The 20,000-nt window shown below is 37.0% G+C and overlaps 1 protein-coding gene across 3 annotated transcripts in view; it reads right to left on the reverse strand.

Annotated features, from left to right (window-relative positions):
- Positions 1 to 474: 474 nt before the first annotated feature.
- The window catches only part of LOC133660402 (uncharacterized), a 99,742-nt gene continuing 80,216 nt past the window's right edge, over positions 475 to 20,000 (reverse strand). For all 3 annotated transcript variants that reach the window (XM_062063878.1, XM_062063880.1, XM_062063881.1), the window contains exons 7-11: positions 16,432 to 16,554; positions 16,226 to 16,299; positions 16,013 to 16,039; positions 4,841 to 4,884; positions 475 to 2,416 (exon numbers count right to left, since the gene is read on the reverse strand). In XM_062063878.1, coding sequence (XP_061919862.1) covers positions 2,395 to 2,416; positions 4,841 to 4,884; positions 16,013 to 16,039; positions 16,226 to 16,299; positions 16,432 to 16,554 — 290 coding nt within the window. In that variant the 3' untranslated portion in view covers positions 475 to 2,394. The remainder of the gene's footprint in view (positions 2,417 to 4,840; positions 4,885 to 16,012; positions 16,040 to 16,225; positions 16,300 to 16,431; positions 16,555 to 20,000) is intronic.

Here is a 20,000-nt window from a genome sequence, read left to right on the forward strand (position 1 = left end):
ATCAATTTGAGAACACATAGAGTTGATAGACAGTTGCGATAGCCAATCAGATTGCAAGTTGTTGACAGTAGCTGTTCTGTTACAACTAAAAGTTGTAAACTCTTGTTGTTAAAGTTTGTCATGCTTATCATTTAACTAACATTGTTACGTGTGTATTTGTCGCCATCATGTGGTCAGGGCAGTTAATATATCTTTGAGAAGTGTACTTTGAATCAAACTTTATTGACCGGAAGTTGCATAAGCCTAGCAAAGAAATGTACGATATATGTTTTAATTGCTGATGCGTTTTAATAGATTTTTAAATGCGCCAGAAAATAATCCGTTTTGCACACTGTTGATGTGATTCAATGAACAGTAGAGTGTAAATCTGTTCCTAGTGTATAGTATTTCTCCAGCAATGGTCATGTGGTGACATCAATTATGATATTTTGAGAGGTAATCATTGAAGTCGACATCACTGAAGGCCTAGGTGGGAAACGCACGGCCCGCCACTGCAATTAAATATGGGAAGGATTGAAAATAATTTTTTACTCATGTTACGATTAATGTTTACACAAATTCAGATGCAAACACAATTATGAGTTTATACAGAACAATCATCTTCACCTTTAATTCCATCCATCAACTTTCTATACCATTTGTTAGACTTAGACAAACTTTATTGATCCACAAGTGAAAGCAAGAAAAGTTGAGAATAATACCAAAAATGAAGTCAATTGAAGGAAGTCAAAGGAGCTACTGTGATGTGCTGCCACTCTTTCAGGCACATAAAAAAACAATAAAAATAAAAATAAAAATAATAATAATAATAATGTCCCATTTAGAGTAAGCTGGAACCTATCCCAGGCAGGGTACCGGTCACCAGCCAATGTTTAAATTTTAGAGTGTTTATAAGTGTGTGTGAAAGCTGTGTATGAATAATTTAAATGTATATAATATTCATAAGAATCATAAAATAAATAGTGTCCCTAGTATGTGTTGTATCAATGTATTGTGCCAGCAGGCAGACGATTATACATACACTTCCTTTAAAACTGACTTTGAAACACAGTTGCAAAATAGTTGTATTTGTAAAGTGAGACAATGTTGATGTCCAAGGTTGGATCTACGTTGTTGGTTAGGAAATTACGTTATTTCAATGGTCAAATTAACGTCACAATCTGACATTGAATAAACGTTGTCAAAAAGCATGTCGCTTTACCGTTATATTTGTGTTGTAAGATATTGGTTGGGAAATAGCCAAAATTCAATGGTCAAATCAACGTAAGAACCCAACATTGATTAATCATCTTCAAAAAGCATGTTTTTCCAACGTCAAGTTCTAGTTGCTCAACGTTAGGATCTAATTTAACAAATTGTGCATGCTGAGTTGTACTTGGGGAAAATGTACTTTTGAAACTGAAAATTCAGGTTTTGATGTTGAACTTAAAAAAATACATCAATGTATTTGAAATAGAAATATGTCTATACGTTTCAGGTCAAATATAATTATGATTGACTCTGGTAATTATTTTCAATTAACTATTTATAAAAATGTGGATTGTCATACATTTTGATATTTGAGTGACAGTTTTTTTTCAGATTCAGATTTTCTTTTTTACAGTTTAAATTTTTTTGTCCGGTTTCAGATCTTTCCTTAGCAAAGTTAGCAAAAAGGACATGCGGTCAGGGGAGGCAGGTAAGGCAGAGCCTCACTTGTCATGATGAAAAAAAAAATTAAAAATTAATATCATCAAATTACATCCCCTGAAGGCAACGTGGTAGTCGACACACCATATCCTTTTTGCTAAGATGTCTGTCATTGTGTCATGCCGCTCTCGGTTGGGGCCCCGCCCATCACAATAAATTCAGGACAAAAAGTCTGAATCTAGAAAAAAAAAAGATTTGAATGTTAAAAAGACGTGAAACCAAAAAAAAATTTAACTGTAAAAAATATGATAACAAATCCAGAAAACTTGTGAAAGTGAAAAAGCACAGGTATAATAAAAAAAATGTTTTTTTATGAAAAATGAAAATAAATATTTAATTTGAAATAATTACCAGAGTGGATAAAATGTATATTCTACCCAGATTTATTTTTTGTTTTCAATTTGAAAGCTTATCTATTTTCTAGTACAAAACATTTGGCCTTAATTTAGTTTCATGCACAGAAAACATGCAAACTTCACACAGATTTGAAACCTCTCCTGACTATGTGGTCCCCAAACAACCCTCATCTCTGATTATGTGCTATAATTACAACTAAAATAAACCCGCAATTAAGTACAGTTCCTTCACATACAACCCCCTCCGGCTATCTAAAAGCCAATTATAACATCTTGTTCACACTGTGTTCCTCCCCGCTGCAGCACATATAAGCGGGCAGAGGTGACGGTGTGGAGTTACTGTAGGTGATCAGCTCCGACATTGCTCGTTTCTGTAAAAAAAACAACACCCAAAGTAAGGAGAACGCAAGACTCAAGCAACATGAAACTCTTCACTTCTTCACTGATTTCAACACAATTGCAGACAGCCCACGCCACGACCACAACAATCACAACAATCACAACAAAAATGTCGCCTGTCGGAGCGTGACGTGATATCATGCCATAGTGTCACAGTGATGGGCAGGCCAGCATGACGGCTTTACACAGCTCAAACACACACATATACAAATACAGTATATACACGCATGTACGCACACATATATACAGCATACATACATGTATATATACATTTACACACATATTTATATACACGCGTACACACACACACACATACACGTACACACACACATATACATATATACACACATACACACATATATACCAGTGGCGGGCTGTGCGTTTCCCACCTAGGCCTTCAGTGATGTCCTACTTAGTCCGACCTTAATAAATACCCCTCAAAATACCATAATTTATGTCACCACATGACCACGGCTGGAGAAATACTATAAAGAAACACACTTGTGCACTACTGGATATTGAAGCCCCTCAACAGTGTACAAAACAGGCTATATTTCGGCACATTTAAAAATCAATGAACCCGCATCAGCATTTAAAACATACCTTACGTGGTACTGTCAAAATTAAAATAATTGTAAAGGACATATTAAATGTGGAAAAAATAAATAAACAAAATATTTCAACATTTTCTTTTTGAGTTAAAAAAGTGAGAACCGATGATTTCTCCGTTGGCCGGGTATGGCTCCGGTGCCCCTTTCCTGCTTTTTGAAAATTACAACTTGTCATCCAATCCAATCACAGTCACTTTTAGCATAAGGCTACCTAGATGGGCTACCGTCAACAACTCGTGAACTGATTGGCTATCGCAACTGTCTGTCAACTGTCTAACCGGCAGAATTCATACAGCGCTGGCAACAAGCTAGCTGAATTATGATTGGATTAAACGGCACACCACTGATATATACTGTACACACGTATGTGCACACACACTTACATATATATGCATATATATACATACATATATACTGTATACACGCACATATACATATACACACACACACATATATATATATATATATATATATATATATACAGTGTTTCCCATAAACTGCCAAGATACTTGTGGCGGTGGGGTCGTGGCTATGGGCGTGGCTATGGGCGTGGTCACCATGACACCTTCGAGTAATTTGCATAATTTACTACAATGATATGATTTTCTCTAAAAAGGCTAAACAAATGTATACTTACTAATTAATAATAACAGTTTTGTTTTAAACGTCCATCCATCCATCCATCCATTTTACAATATAATTACAACACTTTATGTACATATTTATATACAGATTTGAACAATAAGTTATTGACTGAAATATATTTATTAATTGTGGTTCTACATATAAATCACTACATGGTCTAGGGCCCAAGTATATCACTGATATGCTCCCACTATATAAGCCCTCTAGATCACTAAGATCTTCTGAGAGCAATCTGTTAGCGGTTCCAAGAGTAAACTCAAATCAAGGGAGATCATCATTCAGTCACTATGCAACACATAGCTGGAATAAACTTCCTGAAGATGTCAGACTCTCCCCAACTCTCACTACTTTTAAAACTAGACTGAAGACTTTTATGTTCACCTTAGCTTTCAGCTAAATCTTTTAATCTTTTAACTTTTAACGTCTGCACTGTTCTTATTTTTATTGTCTGCATTTTAATTTTGCTTTTATTTTCTTTCATTTCACTTTGTTGTCTGTGAAGCACTTTGAGTCTGCCTTGTGTATGAAAAGCGCTATACAAATAAAGTTGCCTTGCCTTGCCTTGCCTTCTTACAAAAAATATATCTTATAAAATATAAAAGCTAAAATGTCTCTTAAAGCTCTGCCCCTTTAATTAGTGCATACTAAATAATTTAACTTTAGCCTACTACTACAACCATATTATTTACCAGCAACATAAAGTGAAACAGAGGCAGAGGTGTCCTGCCACAGTCAGTAACAAATAAACAGAAAACAGTAGTGGTCAAATACAAATAAGGCAACAAGAGAAGTATCCTACACTTCTCTTTTGTAAAGTAAATCTGAACAGCCTATATGGGCATCTACATCAACTATATGATTTGCCTGAGAAGCTGGACAGGACAAAAAAAAAAAAAATATATATATATATATTTTTTATTTTTTTATTTTTTTATTTGTGGTGGACGTAATTCTTTTGTGGCGGGCCGCCACAAATAAATGAATGTGTGGGAAACACTGATATATACATATATACATATACATACATATATATACATATATATGCGCACACGCACGCACATATATATATATATATATATATATATATATATATGTATGTATATATACGCGCGCACGTACATGCACATTGCTTTTGCTTACCGCTCCAGTTCCTTATAAACATCATCCTTTCTTGGCTTTAAATCCTGAAATACAAGAAGAAATAGGGAGGAAAGGAGGTGAACTTGCAGACAGAGACAACATATTTACTTTATTTTCTTTATCAGATTGATTTGTTAAGGACCTTCTAAGTAACACATGAGAGGCTGTGGGTTTATCTGTGGGCTGATAGATTGGAAGGCAGGATGAAGTGATACTTAGATAAGGACAAATGCAGGTAAACATTCAATTTGTTTGTATTAGGAAATATATTTTCCAATAAGAAATACATGTTTTAGGTAACATTAAATGGTCGTAATGGTTTAATTTCTTTTGAACATGCCTAACAAGTTAAAATAAATAACACCACTAGCAGTAGAGGTAATTCTACCCTTCCTCCATTTTTCAGCAATTACCGATAGTCTGTTAACTTCCTGTGTTTATTTAACATGTAACCATTTTCTCAAAAATTAAGTGTAGCAATAACTAGATAGCATGCAGTGATGAGAGACAAGGGGGAAAAGGTGTTAACAATGAAAACTAAATGAATAAATAAATACTGTATACAAATAAGTAACAATTACATCTTAATTAATAACCATAAAATAATTGTAATTTAAAAACATGACAAAATGAATAGATGGATAAAAAGAGGACAAACAATTCAGAAAAACTGTACATGCAAAATGTAGCTTAAGCCAGTGATTTTTAAACTGTACCACTATGGTAGGCAGGCTCCATGGAATGGCACACCAAAAAATCAATTAAATATTCCAACACAGTGTTACTGTTCAAACTGTGTAATGTTACAGGGGCTAAAAATATTAAATACACTTTGTAAATAAAACCTCTGCGGGTTTTTTTAATCAAAATTTAGGCGTACTATGCAACTGTATTTGAATTTTTGGTCATTATAGTGGCACTTGGAGAGCCAGGGCCGGCCCGTGGCATAGGCCGTATAGGCAAATGCTAAGAGCGCCGTCCATCAGGGGGCGCCACGCCAGTGCCACAAATGTTGGAGGAAAAAATAAAAAAAAAAATGTAAGAAGTTGGTACTATTATTTCTAAATACATAAAATAATCCCACGTTAATTAAAATGCAAAGTAAAGCCTATTTAATAGAAATATTATTTGTTACAACATTACGCCCCCCCCCCCTCCCCCGGCACGGTGCGCCCCCTCCCTTCCCGTATCATGACTCTTTTTGGACGTCACCACATAAAAAAAATCAACACAAGATGTCAAAACGGCCAAAACTGTCAGGTGCCCAGGGGAGAAAAGAAGGGGAGAAAGGAGAAAAAGACAGAGGTAGCAGGTAGGTAACGTTAGCCTACATGAAATTATTTGTCTGTTACAGAATGTGATAGTAACCTGTATTTTTAGCATTAAGCTAATGTTACATGATTCGGCAATTGCTAATCAATAAATAGCTAGTTCTGTTTTAACGTCGGGTTAATATTGTGGAGGGGGCTAAATTGTTATGGAAAATAATAATGTAACGTTAGGTAATTACAGTACTCCCTGGTGTACAGTAATTTGTAAGTCATTCTAGTTAATGCAATATTAAAAAGCACAAATAGAGAACTCTGTAGGATCCCCTTTTTTTGTAATATAGTTGTTAAAGTCATACTGGTTTGATATCTTGTTTTGTGCAGTGCCTTATTTATATTGTATTTTTAATTTATTTTATGCAACTTGTTGACACGTTTTATTTTGTGTTTATGTATGTAAAAAATATTGTATTTCATATATTCATTTTTTATTTTTTGTATTCATTTATTTATCCATATTTTTTTTCATCTTGTTAACTATTCTGATTGTTAATTTGCTTTCTTTAAGTTAAAAAAAAGGTCAAAGACAAAGCTATTCGGTTTCTTGTGAGTATATACACTTCACTGCCGATGTGGGGGGGCGGGCGCGCCACCTAAAATCTTGCCTAGGGCGCCAGATTGGTTAGGGCCGGGCCTGTGGAGAGCCAAGTGTTTTCTACGGTGGTACTTGTTGAAAACACTGGCTTAAGCAATAACTGAATGAAATATATTGCTTGATGTCATTCAAAATGAATCAATAATAATTTATCATCAGATGCGATGTCATATTGTCGTACTATATCCTTTGGTGTACATTTCCTCGTCGCAAACTGTCATTAATTGTAAAAAGAAGCTAACATCTGTACTGTGCATTCAAACTTGAACCGTGTACTCACTCTTAGATTTTCCTTGGGATGTTTAACTGGGGAACAGCTTCAATATCAAACGTTGGACACGTTCCATCCACATCATTTTGATGTTGTTCAGTACATCTTTAAAATATTAATTACTAAAACACCTTTTTCTTTAAAATACATACACATTTTACAGTTTTTTTCCAATTTCTTACACACTAAATTTTAAATGTTCACAGTTAACAAAGTCTACACACAGTAAGCAAAAGCACTGTGCAGATTTGCCTAATATTAGGCATAGACTCTGCTTCACAGTTTTTGCGAAATATTCCACACAATGCTTTACACACACCTTCCCATCTTGCACATGTGATGTGGGTGAGATACCATGGCCTGATCCAGCTAGACGGGCAGGTGATGATTAGAATCAGTAACTGAGGCTTTTGAGTATGTTCTTTCATAGAGTTGCTGTTGCCTAAGTCTGCACATGCAGCCTATATACTCTATGCTGTCATTTTTATTTATCTCCAGATTTTTTGTCAAACCTTTTTATATTTGTACTGCATGTCATTGTTGACTACTGTGATATGTTACTTTACCTGACTGAGGTAAAACGAAATATTTTCAGTTTGCAGCATCATTGTTTAGTTTAGTCCCTTTATTTGAAGGGACAATGCACGGAGACATTAAGCTCAAAGACAGATATGTTCTGCACCAGATTATAGCTCAATCGCTAATAGTCCCTGGCTATGTAAATTAAAGAGATACAAAAATCCTGCAATAAAATTATAACAATGAAATTATACTGTAGCATGTATTCAAATTAAGAAAAGTCATAAAATGCCCTTTCATTTAAACATTCCTATTATACAATACAACCACATCTCATTTACATCATCACAGGTAGACAATACATGCTCTTGTTCACATCTGTCATCATTTGTAAGAACAACCATGATTTTAACACACACACCTCACAGTTTACAACAAAATGTTCTCATGCATAAATGTAATACGCATTAAGTTGTAGTGCCCACCTCAGTGACCGTGTGAGCAGCTTTGATTGCTCCAAAGTACACTACCGTTCAAAAGTTTGGGGTCACCCAAACAATTTTGTGGAATAGCCTTCATTTCTAAGAACAAGAATAGACTGTCGAGTTTCAGATGAAAGTTCTCTTTTTCTGGCCATTTTGAGCGTTTAATTGACCCCACAAATGTGATGCTCCAGAAACTCAATCTGCTCAAGGGAAGGTCAGTTTTGTAGCTTCTGTAACGAGCAAAACTGTTTTCAGATGTGTGAACATGATTGCACAAGGGTTTTCTAATAATCAATTAGCCTTCTGAGCCAATGAGCAAACACATTGTACCATTAGAACACTGGAGTGATAGTTTCTGGAAATGGGCCTCTATACACCTATGTAGATATTGCACCAAAAACCAGACATTTGCAGCTAGAATAGTCATTTACCACATTAGCAATGTATAGAGTGTATTTCTTTAAAGTTAAGACTAGTTTAAAGTTATCTTCATTGAAAAGTACAGTGCTTTTCCTTAAAAAATAAGGACATTTCAAAGTGACCCCAAACTTTTGAACGGTAGTGTAACTTTTTAACTTCATTTGTGAATGAAGAGTAATCTGTTTGGACTTTTCAAGTTTGTTGTGAGGTCGTTCCATTCCTTTATCGCATTATATGAAAAGGCTGATTGTGCAAAAGATGTTTTACATCGGGGTAAGCTACACTGCCCCCTGGTGGAGGCTCGTGTTTTGCTAGTTGTCACTGCAGATGTAAACTGGACAAAGTGCTCAAGTGGCGCTGGTGCAGTGTTGTTTAGGATTCGATGGGCCATTCGTATTGATGCTAATCTTTGAATGTTAGCAAAATTTAACAATCTATATTTTTGGAGAACTAAACAGTGATGGTGGTGTTGTGATTTTCGGTCAAGGATTTTGAGCGATTGTTTGTGCAAAGTTTCCAATGGCCTTAGTGTCATTTTGTTTGCCTGGGACCAACATGAGATACAAGAATAAAAACGAGACATAAACATTTCATTGAAATAAAATAAGTAAATAAATAAATAAGTTGAGCAGTTCTTGAAAAGATTACAGGATATTTTTACTTTCTCTTTAGGTCCTTACATATAGGCCCACTTAAAATAAACAATGACGATTGCTATGGATTTGCCAATGTATCTGATCAAATTACAGTAATCAGTCATCACATATGCTAAAAATGCCCCAAACATGTGATTTCTTATAGTAAAATAGTTTTTTTTTTACAAATGTGTTTTGTATTTATCCCTGTTATGGTGGCCATGGATGAAGTGCTGGCTGTCCATAGTCGGGACCCGGGGTGGACCGCTCGCCTGTGCATCGGTTGGGGACATCTCTGCGCTGCTGACCAGTCTCCACTCGGGATGGTCTCCTGCTGGCCCCACTATGGACTGGACTCTCACTATTATGTTAGATCCACTATGGACTGGACTGGGGGGGGGGGGGGTCCTCTGCAAGGTTTCTCATAGTCATTCACATTGACATCCCACTGGGTTGTGAGTTTTTCCTTACCCTTATGTGGGCTGGATGTCGTTGTGGCTTGTGCAGCCCTTTGAGACACTTGTGATTTAGGGCTATATAAATAAACATTGATTGATTGATTGATTGATGGTTATGGATAACTCAGTCCAATAGTGTCTTATCATTTGAAGTCTGTGTGAGTGAGATGACAATAAAACTGCATTTTTACAAATGCTTGCTTTATTTTGACGAATGGCCATATGTTTTGACCCAAGTGTGTCATTTTGCAAATAATCTAGGAATTAAGACAATTGAATGTGGTGTTTGGAGAGGTGTGTATATCTTTTGAAAAAAGACACACAGTTAGTAAAATTGTGTGTAAGCAAATGGGGAAAAAATAGTAAAATAAAAATACATTTTAATTAAATAACAATAATGTAATAATAATAATAATAATGATTATAACAATTAATCTAGTTGATTCTATCACATTTGCATTAAATGGTTGTTTCAGACCAGGTGTTCCCAATTTATTCTTGTGACACCTACACTACCGTTCAAAAGTTTGGGGTCACATTGAAATGTCCTTATTTTTGAAGGAAAAGCACTGTACTTTTCAATGAAGATAACTTTAAACTAGTCTTAACTTTAAAGAAATACACTCTATACATTGCTAATGTGGTAAATGACTATTCTAGCTGCAAATGTCTGGTTTTTGATGCAATATCTACATAGGTGTATAGAGGCCCATTTCCAGCAACTATCACTCCAGTGTTCTAATGGTACAATGTGTTTGCTCATTGGCTCAGAAGGCTAATTGATGATTAGAAAACCCTTGTGCAATCATGTTCACACATCTGAAAACAGTTTTGCTCGTTATAGAAGCTACAAAACTGACCTTCCCTTGAGCAGATTGAGTTTCTGGAGCATCACATTTGTGGGGTCAATTAAACGCTCAAAATGGCCAGAAAAAGAGAACTTTCATCTGAAACTCGACAGTCTATTCTTGTTCTTAGAAATGAAGGCTATTCCACAAAATTGTTTGGGTGACCCCAAACTTTTGAACGGTAGTGTATCTCTGGGCGTTCAATCGTTCGCAACTAGACTGCTTGGTTTCGCCACTCACCCGAGTAGGAGTTACTCATTTTGTTAGCATTTATTTCCATAGCTTATTTCGACCCTAACAAACCACTGTAAGCTTGTTTTGTCAGCACATGAACAATGTGTTGCTATTTAAAACTGAAATAATACTTTTTTTGCTTGTCTACATCTTTTGTTTGTTCGAATAACCCTTTCTTTCTGACGTAGCTCACATTATGAAGTGAAGACATGAATGCTGTGAAATGATGACATTACATGTTTTACTCACTGACACACTGCAGATCAGACACACACTTGTTTACATTCGTCAAAAGGGGTTATATAAGTATTTTTTCTTTGTTAACAAACATAACAAAACCAAAAATGTCAAGTATTAAAATTAGGGCTGTTAAAATTAACGAGTTGACTCATGTGATTAATCACAAAAAAGTATTGCATTAATCATGTACACAGTTAGATTAATCATGCAGATTATTTTGAATTTACAAACTCTTTTATCTTAACTGCTATACAGTCAGTGATCAGATCGGCGCATACATGTGTACAAAAATGAGTGAAGATACTCCGCCTGTGTGCTCGCTGGAAAATTTCATTCCAAAATACAGCCTGACTGGACTTTGGATGAAACTGTCACAAAATTGTGTGCAAATTATAAGCATGCATTCAAGGGAAACGTTAAAAAAACGTTCCTGGATGACATACAATAGTATGTGTGTACAAATATTGGGGTCTTTTCCTAAACTAATTTTAATTATACAATCGAGTAATCATAATTAATCCAAATTCCAAAATGTGATTAATCTGATTTAAAAAATTATAATTTGACAGCCCTAATTAAAATATACACAACCGTTCAAAAGTTTGGGGTCACTTTAAAATGTCCTTATTTTTCAATGAAGATAACTTTAAACTAGTCTTAACTTTAAAGAAATACACTCTATACATTGCTAATGTGGTAAATGACTATTCTAGCTGCAAATGTCTGTTTTTTGGTGCAATATCTACATAGGTGTATAGAGGCCCATTTCCAGCAACTATCACTCCAGTGTTCTAATGGTACAATGTGTTTGCTCATTGGCTCAGAAGGCTAATTGATGATTAGAAAACCCTTGTGCAATCATGTTCACACATCTGAAAACAGTTTAGCTCGTTACAGAAGCTACAAAACTGACCTTCCTTTGAGCAGATTGACTTTCTGGAGCATCACATTTGTGGGGTCAATTAAACGCTCAAAATGGCCAGAAAAAGAGAACTTTCATCTGAAACGCGACAGTCTAATCTTGTTCTTAGAAATGAAGGCTATTCCACAAAATTTTTTGGGTGACCCCAAACTTTTGAACGGTAGTGTACATACAGCCAGCAATAAAGCCTCATTTTACGCAAAGCCACAGTAAGCACTTACAGTCGCGATCAAAAGTTTACATACTGTACACTTGTAAAGAACATAATGTCATGGCTGTCTTGAGTCTCCAATAATTTCTACAACTCTTGTTTTTTTGTGATAAAGTGATTGGAGCACATTTTCATCTGACATCACATGGACAAAGATAAGACCTTCTGGAGGAAAGTTCTGTGGTCAAATGAAACAAAAATTAAGCTGTTTGGCCACAATAGCCAGCAATATGTTTGGAGGAGAAAAGGTGAGGCCTTTAATCCCAGGAACACCTTTCCTACCGTCAAGAAAGGTGGTGGTAGTATTATGCTCTGGGCCTGTTTTGCTGCCGATGGAACTGGTGCTTTACAGAGAGTAAATGGGACAATAAAAAAGGAGGATTACCTCCAAATTCTTCAGGACAACCTAAAATCATCAGCCCGGAGGTTGGGTCTTGGGCGCAGTTGGGTGTTCCAACAGGACAATGACCCCAAACACACGTCAAAAGTGGTAAAGGAATGGCTAAATCAGGCTAGAATACAGGTTTTAGAATGGCCTTCCCAAAGTCCTGACTTAAATGTGTGGACAATGCTGAAGAAACAAGTCCATGTCAGAAAACCAACACATTTAGCTGAACTGCACCAATTTTGTCAAGAGGAGTGGTCAAAAATTCAAGCAGAAGCTTGTGGATGGCTACCAAAAGCGCCTTATTGCAGTGAAACTTGAGGATTAGTGATTTAGAAGTAGCTAAAACACTGCACACTGTGGATGGACTTTAGCCGCGTGCTAGCTAGCCATGTCTTAAAGCACCTCTTCCTGAGGGCATTTCAGTGTTATAACTTCACCTTTATCGTTAGTTTTTAAGCCAAAATGCGTCCATTCTCCCTTTTCTGTCTACACACTGTGTCTACTTGTAAGTACTCCGTGATTGTGCGCTGCTGAACATGCTCGTCTGCTCGCAAGCCAGCAATGACACGGGTGGGGGACAGGTATTTTTTAGAGGCGGTATAGTACCGAATATGATTAATTAGTATCACGTACTATACTAATAGCGGTATACCGTACAACCCTACGTTGTATCAATGTCTTCTGCTTGCTGTGATGGTTATCGTTACACTTTTCCACTGGTACCCTTCAGTGGTGGCATCAGAAGAAGAGTTAAACCTTTAACGCTGAAGTCTAGTGAAATATACTGATTATGACGGCTACCGTATTTTTTGGATTATAAGTCGCAGGGTGCGATTTATACTCAGGAGCGACTTATGTGTGAAATTATTAACACATTACTGTAAAATATCAAATAATATTATGTATCTAATTCACGTAAGAGACTAGACCGTGGGTCGGCAACCCGCAGCTCTAGAGCCGCATGCGGCTCTTTAGCGCCGCCCTAGTGGCTCTCTGGAGATTTTTCAAAAATGTATGAAGAATGGAAAAAGATGAGGGGAAAAAAAATCTATTTTTTTGTTTTAGTATGGTTTCTGTAGGAGGACAAACATGACACAAACCTCCCTAATTGTTATAAATCACACTGTTTAAATTAAACATGCTTCACTGATTCGAGTATTTGGCGAGCGCCGTTTTGTCCTACTAATTTTGGCGGTCCTTGAACTCACCGTATAGTTTGTTTACATGTATAACTTTCTCCGACTTTCTAGGACGTGTTTTATGCCACTTCTTTTTCTGTCTCATTTTGTCCACCGCACTTTTAACGTTGTGCATGAGTGCACAAAGGTGAGTTTTGTTGATGTTATTGACTTGTGTGGAGTGCTAATCAGACATATTTGGTCACTGCATGACTGCAAGCTAATCGATGCTAACATGCTATTTAGGCTAGCGATATGTACATATTGCATCATTATGCCTCATTTGTAGGTATATTTGAGGTCATTTAGTTTCCTTTAAGTCCTCTTAATTAAATGTATATCTCATGACACATGTAATATGGCTTTTAATTTTTTGCGGCTCCAGACAGATTTGTTTTTGTATTTTTGGTCCAATATGGCTCTTTCAACATTTTGGGTTGCCGACCCCTGGACTAGACGTATATCAGCAATCATCACACACACACACGTCAACCAATAAAAATTCGGCGGGGGGCGGGTCATGGCAGAAGTGCATTGTGGGTCATGGCAGAAGTGCATTGTGAAAAAAAAGATGCTACCTGCTACTACTTCTGTACCTATGAAAATGGATCGTTTCAACATTGGCGGTAACTTATAAACTGAGAAGGGCTGAACAAAAATGGCACGGAAAAGGAAATCATATACTGCAGGTTACAAGCTGGACGTAGTGAAATATGCAGCAGAGAACGGCAAGAGGAGGCGGCGCATTGTCTACCTTTGGAGTTGGCAGAGTTGTTTAGAAGCGACACCGAGGAAGAAGATTTCATGGGATTTAGCAATTAGGAGTGACAGATTGTTTGGTAAACGTATAGCATGTTCTATATGTTATAGTTATTTGAATGACTTTTTGATTGATTGATTGAAACGTGCGACTTATACTCCGGAGTGACTTATACTCCGAAAAATACGGTATTCAGTATTTTTTAACTTTAGAAATGTATATGGTTGAAACCGATAATGATGCCAAAAAACATTAAAAAAAGATGGGAAGTCCTCAAATGCTTATTTTGACATTTTAATTTTGTTTATAAATTATATGCAATCTGTTGTTGTGTTCCCTAATTTGAGTGTACATAAATGAATGTGTGTGTTGCAGAGTCCGACCTGGACATAATCTGGACTGGACCTGGTTTTAAGAACCCTTTAAACAATCTAATTTAATTGACAACCTGGTCTGGTGAAGATAAGGTCCTTTTTCAAAAAATAAAATAAAGTAAGATAAATAAATAAAAAAACATTTTCTTGAATATAAAAGAAAGTAAAACAATATAAAAACAATTAAATAAAAAATACCGTATTTTTTTGGACTATAAGTCGCAGTTTTTTTCATAGTTTGGCCGGGGGTGCGACTTATACTCAGGAGCGACTTACACTAACGTTCAAAAGTTTGGGGTCACCCAAACAATTTTCTGGAATAGCCTTCATTTTTAAGAACAATAATAGACTGTCGAGTTTCAGATGAAAGTTATCTTTTTCTGGCCATTTTGAGCGTTTAACTGACCCCACAAATATGATGCTCCAGAAACTCAATCTGCTCAAAGGAAGGTCAGTTTTGTAGCTTCTGTAACGAGCTAAACTGTTTTCAGATGTGTGAACATGATTGCACAAGGGTTTTCTAATCATCAATTAGCCTTCTGAGCCAATGAGCAAACACATTGTACCATTAGAACACTGGAGTGATAGTTGCTGGAAATGGGCCTCTATACACCATGTAGATATTGCATCAAAAACCAGACATTTGCAGCTAGAATAGTCATTTACCACATTATCAATGTATAGAGTGTATTTCTTTAAAGTTAAGACTAGTTTAAAGTTATCTTCATTGAAAAGTACAGTGCTTTTCCTTCAAAAATAAGGACATTTCAATGTGACCCCAAACTTTTGAACAGTAGTGTATGTGTGAAATTATTAACACATTACCGTAAAATATCAAATAATATTATTTAGCTCATTCACGTAAGAAACTAGACGTATAAGATTTCATGGGATTTAGCGATTAGGAGTGACAGATTGTTTGGTAAACATATAGCATGTTCTATACGTTATAGTTATTTGAATGACTCTTACCATAATATGTTACGTTAACATACCAGGCACGTTCTCAGTTGGTTATTTATGCCTCATATAACGTACACTTATTCAGCCTGTTGTTCACTATTCTTTATTTATTTTAAATTGCCTTTCATATGTCTATTCTTGGTGTTGGCTTTTATCAAATTAATTTCCCCCCAAAATGCGACTTATACTCCAGTGCGACTTATATATGCTATTTTCATTCTTTATTATGCATTTTCGGCCGGTGCGATTTATAGTCCGAAAAATACGGTAAATGTCTTTAAAGGGATTTTTTTCCCCCAGAAAAGGTGGTATGTGTGTGTGTTTTTGTTATGCAGTAACTCACCATGTAGACCGAACCCGGAGGAGCCACCTGTCGAGCGGGGAGGAAAACATCTTTAATGAACAGCAAGTGAGGGAGGCGAGACGGCGGTGGGAGAACACAACAACACGGTAAAGCAGAGGCGAGACAGACAAATGGGGAGACAAAGAGCGGGCGAATGGCGAAGCAAATTCATCAGAGGGTGTTGAGTGCTGCCAAATGGCCCAATTTTATCACCTGTCTGACATCTTCGGGATTCTCATAGATGTTCTCCGCCTCGCCTGAATGCATGGACAGGGACTGCTCAATAGCTGTAGGTACACACACACACACAGGGGGAGGAAATAGGGTCAGATTCAATACAACAAGATGTCTGAGGCCGCATCAGTCAGTCAGACAAGGGGGCCCTAAGACGCACAGAGGAAAACGCTGGAAGGACTCACCGCGATTGGAGATGTGCTTCTGTCTCCATAGCAACACAGCAACAGCCGCGGCAAACAGGGGCGCCAAAAGTAATAAAGCGGAGAGGGGGGAGAGCTGCGAGGGTGCAGGGACGCCGACGCTCTCTGCCACAGAGAAAAATGAGACAAGGAGGCGGAAAAAGATCAAATAAAACTTCAATTTCTTCTGCGGGTTGACAGGTTGTTGCTGTGCTTTGTGGCCGGATCGAGAGAGGGTCCCACTTGAGCTCTCGATTGCTCACGGTTGACCCCCCCTCACCCAGCACGTTACGTGTATTTTCATCATGCAGCCGTCAGTCACACACGGTGGCTGCAGTGGAACGAGAAGACAAGTGCAGATCCATCTGACACACACACACACACACACACACACACACACTGTGGAAATACTGTCAAAAGCGCTTTGAGTACCTTGAAGGTAGAAAAGCGCTATACAAGTACAAGTACAAGTACAAGTACAAGTACAAGTACAAGTACACACACACGCAATAAGTGCTGTCAATTTGAAAGGTGGCCAGGCAGGACAGAAAATGTTTTGGATAAGCGTCGCAGGAAACCTGAGAAAAAATTATTTGTTCACATCAGGGAAAGTCAGAAGATAGATTTGTTTTTTTTTTAAAGTTGTGTATTTTCAAATAATGACATATCTATCTAAAAAAAAACAAAAAAACAGTAAAATGTAAGAAAAAAAGAGCAAAAATTTGGAATGTAATGAGAAAAAGTGGAAATGTTTAACCTGATATTGATAATATACTTGGTCACCTAGAGCAGTGGTCCCCAACCACCGGGCTGCAGCCCGGTACCGGTCCGTGGATCGATTGGTACCGGGTCGCACAAGAAATAAAATATATATATATATATACACTACCGTTCAAAAGTTTGGAGTCACATTGAAATGTCCTTATTTTTGAAGGAAAAGCACTGTACTTTTCAATGAAGATAACTTTAAACTAGTCTTAACTTTAAAGAAATACACACTATACCAGTGGTCCCCAACCTTTTTGTAGCTGGGGACCGGTCAACTCTTGAAAATTTGTCCCACGGACCGGGGGGGGGGGGTGGAATTTTTTTATTTTTATTTTTTTAAATAAAGAAATACAAAGAAATACAATCATGTGTATCCCTGCAGACTGTATTGATCTATATTGATATATAATGTATATATTGTGTTTTTTATGTTGTTTTAACTAAAAAAATAATAATTTTATTTATTTATTTTATTTATTTATTTTTTTTAATTTCTTGCGCGGCCCGGTACCAATTGGTCCGGTGGTTGGGGACCACTGCTCTATACATTGCTAATGTGGTAAATGATTATTATAGCTGCAAATGTCTGGTTTTTGGTGCAATATCTACATAGGTGTGTAGAGGCCCATTTCCAGCAACTATCACTCCAGTGTTCTAATGGTACAATGTGTTTGCTCATTGGCTCAGAAGGCTAATTGATGATTAGAAAACCCTTGTGCAATCATGTTCACACATCTGAAAACAGTTTAGCTTGTTACAGAAGCTACAAAACTGACCTTCCTTTGAGCAGATTGACTTTCTGGAGCATCACATTTGTGGGGTCAATTAAACGCTCAAAATGGCCAGAAAAAGAGAACTTTCATCTGAAACTCGACAGTCTATTCTTGTTCTTAGAAATGAAGGCTATTCCACAAAATTGTTTGGGTGACCCCAAACTTTTGAACGGTAGTGTATATATATATATATATATATTTTTAAAAATTAAATCAACATAAAAAACACAAGATAAACTTACAATTAGTGCACCAACCCAAAAAACTTCCCTCCCCCATTCACACTCATTCGCACAAAAGGGTTGTTTCTTTCTGTTATTAATATTTCTGGTACCTACATTATATATCAATATAGATTAATACAGTCTGCAGGGATACAGTCCGTAAGCACACATGATTGTATTTTTTTATGACAAAAAAAAAGGAATACAATCCCCCCCACCCGGTCCGTGGGAAAACATTTCAAGCGTTGACCGATCCGCAGTTACAAAACGGTTGGGGACCATTGACCTAGATCAGTGGTTCTTAACCTGGGTTCGATCGAACACCAGGTGTCCGGTGAGTAGGCCTCAGGGGTTCGGCGGAGGTCACACCCGACTCATCGTGTAAATAAAAACTTCTCCCTATCGGCGTATTACGGATACGGCAATAGCTGACTGATTTGCAGGTGTGTAGTTTGTTGTGAGTTCATGCACTGTGTTGGTTTTGTTCTTAGAACGAGGTGATGTTCATGCATGGTTCATTTTGTGCACCAGTAAAAATAAAACTAAACAGTGCATGTGCCTCACAATGCGAAGGTCCTGAGTAGTCCTGAGTTCAATCCCGGGCTCGGGATCTTTCTGTGTGGAGTTTGCATGTTCTCCCCGTGACTGCGTGGGTTCCCTCCGGGTACTCCGGCTTCCTCCCACCTCCAAAAACATGCACCTGGGGATAGGTTGATTGGCAACACTAAATTGGCCCTAGTGTGTGAATGTGAGTGTGAATGTTGTCTGTCTATCTGTGTTGGCGATGAGGTGGCGACTTGTCCAGGGTGTACACCGCCTTCCGCCCGAATGCAGCTGAGATAGGCTCCAGCACCCACGCGACCCTGAACGGGACAAGTGGTAGAAAATGGATGAATGGACTAAAGAAGGGTTCGGTGAACGTGCATATGAAACTGGTGGGGTTTGGTACCTCCAACAAGGTTAAGAACCACTGACCTAGACCAGTGGTTCTCAACCTTTTTTCAGTGATGTACCCCCTGTGAACATTTTGTTAATTCAAGTACCCCCTAATCAGAGCAAAGCATTTTTGGTTGAAAAAAAGAGATAAAGAAGTAAAATACAGCACTATGTCATCAGTTTCGGATTTATTAAATTGTATAAAATATTGCTCATTTGTTGTGGTCTTTCTTGAACTATTTGGAAAAAAAGATATAAAAATAACTAAAAACTTGTTGAAAAATAAACAAGTGATTCAATTATAAATAAAGATTTCCACACAGAAGTAATCATCAACTTAAAGTGCCCTCTTTGGGGATTGTAATACAGATCCATCTGAATTCATGAACTTAATTCTAAACATTTCTTCACAAAAAAAAAGAAATCTTTAACCTCAATATTTATGGAACATGTCCACAAAAAATCTAGCTGTCAACACTGAATATTGCATTGTTGCATTTCTTTTCACAGTTCTTTTTGACAGACATTTTAAAAAAATCTCACGTACCCCTTGGCATACCTTCAAGTACCCCCAGGGGTACGCATACCCCCATTTGAGAACCACTGACCTAGAGCACCAAGTTTCTTATTTAAATATATAATCCGTTTTTAATTTTTTTTTTTAAATATCCAAATGCCTCAAAGAACAATTTACAAATTTCCATATTACATATAGTCTTCCATAATCAAGGATTAGGTTAGAATATAATTAAAAGCTGATTCTCTATCTGCTTGTAGTGAAGAGGAAGGTAGTACATTGCTATCCACTGTGACTGAATTGTAGGACGGGGGGGTGGGAGGGGGTTTTATTATCTTACTTATATGATTGTTC

Source organism: Entelurus aequoreus, linkage group LG11 (assembly GCF_033978785.1).
Source record: "Entelurus aequoreus isolate RoL-2023_Sb linkage group LG11, RoL_Eaeq_v1.1, whole genome shotgun sequence".
Taxonomy (NCBI): Eukaryota; Metazoa; Chordata; class Actinopteri; order Syngnathiformes; family Syngnathidae; genus Entelurus; species Entelurus aequoreus.